At 54.1% G+C, this 9043-nt stretch overlaps 1 protein-coding gene across 1 annotated transcript; it reads right to left on the bottom strand.

Moving 5' to 3' along the window:
- Positions 1 to 7311: 7311 nt before the first annotated feature.
- On the bottom strand, positions 7312 to 8289 carry LOC310906581 (olfactory receptor 14C36-like; the record flags this gene model as incomplete). The annotated part of the gene is made up of 1 exon (XM_083885320.1): positions 7312 to 8289. The coding sequence occupies one exon, from the start codon at positions 8287 to 8289 to the stop codon at positions 7312 to 7314; it is 978 nt and encodes a 325-aa protein (XP_083741446.1).
- Between the last annotated feature and the right edge of the window lie 754 nt (positions 8290 to 9043).

The raw sequence follows: 9043 nt of genomic DNA, 5'->3' as shown, positions 1-9043 counted from the left end.
CATTTTACTTTAGGCTGCGATGAAGAGGAAGATGGCCCAGGATATCCAGGCAGGTGAGGAGGAAGTCAGTGCCCCTTTCCCCCTCTCTCCTGCTCCATCTCCCAGCCCAGCACGGCCCCCGGCTGCAGGACAAACCCCACTGCCAACACCCTCCTGATAAGAATAGACTGGGGGAATCTCCTTCCCCTTCCCTCTGGCACGGAGGCAAATCCCATCCTTTCCTTGTCCTTCCTCCTCCAGACAAGAAGCTGACGATGGAGACCAGGGAAGACAAATCCCCACAGCAGAACCTTGTGGAAGAGGCTGTTTTGAGCAGCTCCACAGCACAAGAATCCAACAGGGAGGAAAAGCCTCAGAGATCCCACAGGAGGAGGGGCACCAAACCCATCCCAGGGTGCTCTGAGGAGGAAAGACCAACCCTGTTCCAGGAAGGAGGACAGAGATTCAGCCGGGGCTCTGAGCTGGTCCATGAGCAGCTTCATGATGGGGAGAAGCCCCACAAGTGCTTGGAGTGTGGGAAGAGCTTCAGCCAGAGAGACCACCTGTTCGGTCACCAGAAGATTCACACTGGGGAGAGGCCCTATGAGTGTCCCCAGTGTGGGAAGAGGTTTCAGACCAGCTCCACTCTCCTCAGGCATGAGCGGATTCACACAGAGGAGAGGCCCTTCCGCTGCCCCGACTGCAGGAAGGGCTTCAAGCACAACTCCACCCTCATCAGGCACCGGCGCATCCACACTGGGGAGAGGCCCCACGAGTGTGGGGAATGTGGGATGAGCTTCAACCAGAGATCCGACCTGATCTCCCACCAGAGGATCCACACCAGGGAACGGCCCTACAAGTGTGAGCAATGTGGGAAGAGCTTCAGCTTTAGATCCAACTTGATCCACCACCAGAACACCCATGCTGAGGAAAGGCCATACAAGTGTGGGGAATGTGGGAAGGGCTTAAACCGGAGGGGCCAGCTGATCATCCACCAAATGAGCCACACTGGGCAGAGGCCCTATGAGTGTTCTGAGTGTGGGAAGAGGTTTCAGACCAGCTCAGATGTCCTCAGGCACCAGCGGATTCACACAGAGGAGAGGCCCTTCCGCTGCCCTGACTGCAGGAAGGGCTTCAAGCGAAACTCCACCCTCATCACCCACCGGCGCATCCACACTGGGGAGAGGCCCCACGAGTGTCCCCAGTGTGGGAAGAGCTTCACAGACAGGTTCAACTTGACCCATCACCAACGGAGCCATCAGTAAGGGGAGCCTTACAAGTGCCCTGGCTGTGGGAAGAGCTTCGTGCTCTGCTCCAAACTCATCCCCCATCAGTAGAGCCACACTGGGCAGAGCCCTGGTGGCCCACATTCCCTGTGATCTGCATTGGGAAGACACTGGGATGGTGGTCTTCTTGTTTGGTGGTCCTTAATATTCTTTAGATTTATTTTCATCCCTTTAAAATAGACAAAATTTGGGTAAAAATCAATAAACTTCTCAAAGGCATCTAACGCCTCACTTATTACTAGTGTTTCCAGGGAATCTGGGATTCAGGGAGATACTCTGGAGCATTTGGTGGTTTGGGGGGTATGTGGTGTATTTTTCTCCATGTCTTTGCACTCAAAGAGACGAGAGGGTTCGATCTGTCACCTCAAAACTACTCAATGCCACTGAAAACTACTCAATCCCACCCCAAAATTACTTCGAAAATTGATTCCACAGCTCCTCAGGGTGGATTGCGATTGGAAGGGAATTGGGTGAAGTGGGATGCAAATCAAGAAGGAAGAGGTGAGCATTGGGTGGGGCAGGATGGGCAGGAGGGGGTTTGTGAGGTGTGAAATCGGGGAAATAGGGCTTGGGAAGGGGGTCTTGATGTGCAGCGGGGGCGGGATGAGTTGGTGTTTGGACTGGGGAGGTGGGATGGGATGTGTATTGAGACAGGCCAAGTTTGGGGATGATGAAAGGAGGGGGAGCCATTTAATGAGTGAGTTATTTGATATTTCATGTTCCTGAAGAGATTTTGGCATATCCCATGTTTCTGAGGCACTTGTGGGGCACACCTCAACTCTTTGGATGGGTTTCCTGAGAGTAGTTCCCTGCAGCCCCATTGCCAGGGGTGGCTGCCTTGGGCACCAGCTCAGAGCTGCAGCCACAGTCCGTTGCCTTGGTGCTGGAGAGCAGAGAAATGATGAATGGCCCCAGACATCTCCAGGGTGTGTTTGGGGGCCAGGGCAAGTTCTGTGTAGGTGGGGCTGTCACTGCCCCAGCCCCAGCCACTGCAGCCTCTGCTCCAGCCCCAAAGTGGCTGCCAAGCCCCTGGCACCCCAAAAACCCCACCTGTGAGAGGGACCAGAGCAGGTGAGGCTGTGACACGGGTGTGACACTGACACGTCCCACGGCCCCTGAGCTCCCAGCAGCTGAGATGGTGCTGGATCCAAGCGAGACTGTGGATGTTCCCCTCTCTCCCTCCCTGTCTTCTCAACATCTGGAGAACTTGGACAGGTTAGAGTTTACTCAGTCAGTGCTTTGTGAAATGATTTACTGTACTTCTGTGTTGGTTTGTTGGTTTTTTTTCCGTACCAAAGCTGAGGGATGTGGAGCTGCCTGAACGCAAAAACTGCAATATGAGCCTCTCTTGAGGGGGAAATCTCCCCCTCCTGTGCTGGCCCATGGTAGTTCTGTAAAATGCACCTAGATTTCAGATTTTGACACCAAATTTCTTTGTATTCAGGAATTGTTCCTGTAGGAATATTGCCAGGACAAGTCTGGCTGGCAATGGTTTCACAAGGGTCACCTCTCATCTGTCCCCAAAACCCCGGGGAAGACTCTGTGCTTTCCTTCCTATGGGAAAGAACTGTCCTCCTTGTCCAGGTGCCCATGGCCACAACTGGGATTCCACCTCCAACATTGCCTCTTGTGAGAGATCAGAGGAGATTGTTGGCTGGGAACATTTCGTGTGTGGGGCAGGAAGGGGCAGGTCCAGCCTTGCCCTGCCCTGGAACCCCAATCCCCCCAGAGCCTCTATCCCAGCCCAGCAGTGTTGTAGTCGAGAGGGCCACTGAACTCCGAGTGCTTCAATAAAAACTTCAGAGTGCTTCAGGCATCAGTACCATGTTATCTAGATGTGTTTCATACCTTTTCTATGTAGCAATCCTGTAGGCAGCTCCCCACAGCTTTGGCTCTTTCTCTCTTCTTTCTGCAGTCCCAGCTCGCTGCTTCCTGTCCCGAGCACGGCCCCCTGACCCTGTTTGTCCCTCGGACAGTGGCTTCCCTTCTCTGTCCCTCACACGACCTCCTGTCCCTTCATCCTCACAGCACAGCCAGCAGACCCCAACTGACTCTCTACCAACTCACTCACTCTTTTGTCACACCCACAGCTGTGAGGGCAAGGCTGTTCCCACTCTTTGGTCATTAACACACTGCAATATATCAGAGGCAGGAGTGCCATAAGCACTGTCTCTGTCTTCCCACACAGCAGTGTCTGCCAGTCCCTGGCACACCAAAGGCAATGCTCCACTGCCACCTCTGCAGCCCCCAGCCCAGCTCCTGAGTGACCAGATGGCCCCAAGTCCCACCTGGGGGAAGGGCCCAGGAAGAACAAGGGGTATTTAAGGCTGACCACAAGGCCAGCACACATCTACAGCTTGACCCTCCCTCCTTTTGGAATTTCTGTGTGAACACTACTGGAATCCAGGAGTTACAAGCTCTGTGTGTGCTTCCCTGTATCTTTCCTGTCTTTCTCTCTTTCTCTGTCTTCTTCTGATTCCCTGCTCTTGCTAATTTTGAGTAACTTGAAATTGAACAGGTGTAGACTTTGCAAAGTAGAATGGGCCAAGTAAACGCTTTCAGAAGTGTTTTTTGTTGATTGAAAGTCATATTAAACCTTTTGCCAAAGTTTGTCCATTTTTCTGAACTTCCCTGTAAAGGCTGTTTTGTTGTTTTGAGCTCCTGAGAACCTCTTGTTGATATTTCTCCAGTGTTTCTAACTCAGAGTACACAAACAGTTGTAATTCCTATTAAATGTCTAATTCAGAGAGTTGTTTGTGGGATGGGGGTCAGGGCTTGTCTGTCCTGCTTGGCACAGCCCAGGCAGGGCTGTCACAGCCACACTGCACACTCCATTTCCCAGCTGGACCCGCTGGTGCCTCTGAGTTCTGCCTGCCCAGCCCCAGGGACGCTCTCCTTGTGTGCCCGTTCCCCCACGGTCTGTGGGCAGGGATGGCCTCAGTGGGGGCTGTGACATCCTCGGACACTTGGGGGCTGCTGGAGGATTTGACTTCTCCAGAGGCTTGTTCAGCCTTCAGCTCTTCAGTTCAGGAATTCAGTGCCCCAGGGCTCATCAACATTCAGAACACCTTAACAGGCCAAGACTCTGGGAATAATTTGATTTAAATTTTCAAATGTTTGTGGTTAATTAGACAGACTTCAGAACTGAATTCAAAGTGAATGTATTATATTTATAAAGACAGTGAGGAAAAAATGTTTCGGTCCTGTTTAGGTTTTTTTTTCTCATTAATATCTTTATATGTGCAATCTCCAATTGACCCAGAATCCAAGTACCTTCTAATGTTCAGTTTGAATAGATATGAAAATCAAGGCCCCTCATGGCTGACAATCAATCAGACTCTGTCCCTACCCCCACCCCACCATTTCCCCCATCCCAGCCCTGGGACTCAGAGCAGCCTTGTGCAAATCTGAGCTCCCTCCAGCCCAGGCTGGGCCTGCAGCTTTCAGCTCCTTGGCTCCAACTCCCAGCTGCTTTCCTTGGAGAAGGAGCAGCCCCAGTCACAGAGGGATGTTCATTCATTGTCAGCCAACAAAGCCAAGGGAAGGCACAGCTCCACCAAATGCAAAAGTCATTCTTCTCCCTGGCTCTGCCCTGCACCTGATCCCTACAGCCTGTCCTGTCTCCTTCATCCCTCCACTGCCAGGGACTTTCTGGGAGAAGGGAGTTCTGCTCTGGCTGTGGAGGGGGGTCAAAGAGCATCCACTGGATTGGGAACCAGAACTCATCAGGTTTGTGTCCTTTGAGTGACCAGGAACTGGTGTGGTTCAGAGCCACAAAAAAGTTTTTTTTTCATGGCCAACATAAAAATGTGAACAGGATAAAATGTAATAAACATCAAAACACTTCCCTCAGCTCCTTGTGACATGCCAGACACATCTGACACGTTCATAATCCACAAGGGATTGCCATACAGGCAAGGACGTAGGAAGAGATGATATAAAAGATAAAAATACAACTAAGATGCTACCTAAGGAGTTATTAAAATTTGTGGAAGATTGGGCAACTCCCTGAAGCTCAAAGCATGAAGCCAGTCAAGGGAGGTGCATTGGAATGACCAGGGAATAGCTGCAGGAGGAAATCTGGGAGCAACAGGAAAGACATAGATCCAGCTGCTCTAAATGAAGAGATGTCCTTTGACATGGCCATTTAAACAGGAGAGCTGGAAACACCTGAAAGAAGGAGGTCATGAAATATTAGACTGAATGTTGGTGGCAAAGGTAGAAGGGAAGACCAGTATTTCTTCTCCTGGCATCAGTAGAAGAATCCAGTAGATCCAGGAAATTCCTGTTCCTGGTGGGAAAACGTTGTACTCAAATGACCCAAATAATAAAGATTTGCTTGTGTAATATGAATTTAACAGGAATTTAAACCTGTGCCCCTTTCCAGGCAGAGATCAGGTGAGTGCCCATGAACAGGCAGTGCCACTTGTGCCCTGAGGTGCCCAGCTGGGGTTGGCATCTCTCATAGAGGAGCTGAGGGAGAGCAGAGCACCTTGCAAGCTGCAGGTCCCTGACAGCCCCGGGGGGCTCCTGTCCCATAAACATCTGCTCTGCTCCAGGCTGAAACAGGGAGCAGCACCGTGCCGGGATGATCAGAGAAGTGAGGTGTGGGCTGGAATTCAATCCCCTCCCCATCCCGCAGCAGCCCTGCCTTTCCCTCCTCCAGCCTTCGTCTCCAGCACAGCCATGGAGGCTCTTTGGGCTCTGGAGTTTTCCTGCAGCCCCCAAGGGGCAGCTGAGCCGTGCCTTTGGCACAGTCAGCTCTGGGCAGCGCAGGCAGTGCCCAGCAATTCCTCGTGTGTGCCTGGCCTTGCTGTCAGCCCCCAGCAGCGGCTGCGTGGCCCCTTTGTGCCGCGCTGGCCCAGCCATGGTGCCACAGCCCCTGTGCAGGCCCAGGGCAGGACAGGAGCCCTGCGGGTGGGAACGGCCCCTGTGCCGTGGTGCCCACGGCAGCCTTGGGGCTCTGTGCCCCACGGCCTCCCTGCTGGGCAGCCTCTGACAGCTCCTGCACAGCCCGTGGCCCCTGTGGGGCTGCACAGACAGCCCTGCCCCGGGCTCTGCCGGGCTCTGGGCCAGCAGAGAGGCCGGGCAGGGCTGGCCATGGCCGGGAACAGCCCTGAGCCCCGCAGGAGGATGGAGCTGGGCCACAGCCAAAGTGCCCCCAAACCTGGGCCCAGCAGCCAGGGCTGCCAACGCCTGGGGACAGAGGCTGCCATTGGGGACAAATGTCCTGGGCCTCCTCCCTGCTCTGCCCGTGCCACCAAGGGCACAGAGCAGCCTCCTCTCTGGGCCACTTGCCTGTTTTCAATGCCTTCGCCAGGCGCTGGCCCTGCCCCACCAGGCCTGGGCTGAGTCCTGCCCCTGCACGCTCCCCCAGGCTGAGATGGACATGGATGGTTTCTGTGCCAGGCTCTCTGAGCCCAGCCCAGCTCCCTGCCAGCTCTGCCAGCTGCCCTGAGCTCTGTGCAGCACCAAGGGCCTCTCCCCAGCACAGCCCAGCCGGCTCTGGCCCCACAGCTCTGCTCAGGGCAGGGGGCTCTGGGCAGGGGCCCCACAGCCTCAGCCCCTCGGGAGGGCACAGCAGGAGCTGCAGCTCAGACAGGACTCAGCCCCAGCCACGGGCAAGGTGCTGGCCCAAGGGAAAAGGAGGCTCCCCGTGTGCCCTGCTGCCCTGTCCCTGAGCTCCTGAGAGCTCTGCAGCCCCTGCTGCCATCCCATCTGCCCAGGCCAGCACAACAGCCCCGGCCTCGGGGCCCTCCAGAGCTGCTCCTGCTCCAGGCCCAGGGCCCATCCCAGAGCTGGGGCAGCCACAAAGCTGTGCCCATTTCTGTTCATTCCTGCTCTGATGAGGATAAGGGAAAAAACCCAAAAATGTTGCAAGTTCATTTATTTTGCCTAAGTACAATTGAATTCTCCTTATTTACATGAAGTTTCTGGATCACAAAGAAGGGGGGATAATGAAATTGGAGGGAATGAATACCATCATTGCTTTCAAAACAACAGCATTAGAAACAGAAGAAATATTAATATGGAGAGTATTGGCCTGTCATGATGTGCACTGGGAGCCAATGACACAAGGAAGCAGCCAGTGTGTGGTAGCTGAAAAGCATCCAGACATCAGTCCTGTGAGAGCTTTCTTGAGTTCCTGGTTCCTCAGGCTGTAGATGAGGGGGTTCAGGGCTGGAGGAACCACTGAGTACAGAACTGACAGAGCCACATCCAGAGATGGGGAGGAGATGGAGGGGGGCTTCAGGTAGGCAAACACTGCAGTGGTGATGAAAAGGGAGACCACGGCCAGGTGAGGGAGGCAGGTGGAAAAGGCTTTGTACCGTCCCTGCTCAGAGGGGATCCTCAGCACAGCCCTGAAGATCTGCACATAGGAGAAAACAATGAACACAAAACAGCCAAGTCCTAAAGAGATGGAAAACACAAGAAGTCCAAGTTCCCTGAGATAGGATTTGGAGCAGGAGAGCTTGAGGATCTGGGGGATTTCACAGAAGAACTGGCCCAGGGCATTGCCATGGCACAGGGGCAGGGAAAATGTATTGGCTGTGTGCAGCAGTGAATAGAGAAAGGCACTGGTCCAGGCAGCTGCTGCCATGTGGGCACAAGCTCTGCTGTCCAGGAGGATCCCGTAGTGCAGGGGTTTGCAGATGGACACGTAGCGGTCGTAGCACATGATGGTCAGCAGGAAATACTCTGTTATAGCAAATAAAACTAAAAAAAATACTTGAGCAGCACATCCTGCATAGGAGATGTTCCTGGTGTCCCAGAGGGAATTGTGCATGGCTTTGGGGACAGTGGTGCAGATGGAGCCCAGGTCACTGAGGGCCAGGTGGAGCAGGAAGAAGAACATGGGGCTGTGTAGGTGGTGGCCACAGGCTGTGGCGCTGATGACGAGGCCGTTGGCCAGCAGGGCAGCCAGGGAGATGCCCAGGAAGAGGCAGAAGTGCAGGAGCTGCAGCTGCCTCGTGTCTGCCAATGCCAGCAGGAGGAAGTGGCTGATGGAGCTGCTGTTGGACATTTGTGGCATCTTGGCATGGGCATCTGTAAAAAAATTAATCATAGGACAGTTTGGTTTGGAGAGGACTTTCAATATCCCAGCCCAGCTTGGTGGCACTTTCCCCCCACTGCCTGCCCAGGGCTCTGCTGCCTGGAGCTGTCCCTGCCTGCAGCTGCTTCCCTGTGCCCAGGGCTGGGCCCTGCCAGTGCTGCCAGAGCCCAGCACAGCCCTGGGGGCTCAGCTCTGCCCTGCAGAGCCCTCCCAGCTCAGGCACTGCCCAGGGGCAGCTCTGGCTCTGCAGGCTCTGATGGCAACCTCAGAGCAACCCTGAGGAGCCTGGAACACCAACACTGATGCTGCCTGCAAGGGGCCCTGTTCTAATTTCTGTCACTGCCTGGTTTAGTAAGATCTGAGAGAAAATTGCTTGGTTCTTTTTTCTAAACCTGAACTGAAAGATGAATATCTGTGTGCAATTTCCCATTTAGGCAACACAGATTCCTAGGTTAAAAATCAGGATTCTCCTTTTTATGCAGCCCCTGCCTCACTGTGCTCCCTGAAAAATCTACTTAGAAATGTTCTGCAGTTAAATGTCATGGTGGGAGCAGTCCTGAGGAATGCAGCACCCTCCCCACACAAGAAGAACACTTCCAAGCCTTACCAGCTGTCTCCTTCCACCCAGATCTTGTCCCCCAGTGCTGGGAGCAGCTCCCAGGGCTGGCTGAGAGCTGTCCCTGGCAGGCAGCAGAGTCCCTGCCCCAGCACAGCGCCCTGGGCT

The sequence above is a fragment of the Zosterops lateralis genome (genome assembly GCF_965231275.1).
Source record: "Zosterops lateralis genome assembly, contig: HAP1_HAP1_SCAFFOLD_72, whole genome shotgun sequence".
In the NCBI taxonomy this organism is placed as follows: domain Eukaryota; kingdom Metazoa; phylum Chordata; class Aves; order Passeriformes; family Zosteropidae; genus Zosterops; species Zosterops lateralis.
The sequence above is the reverse complement of the archived record's forward strand: the minus strand, read 5'-3'. Positions and strand labels throughout refer to the sequence as shown.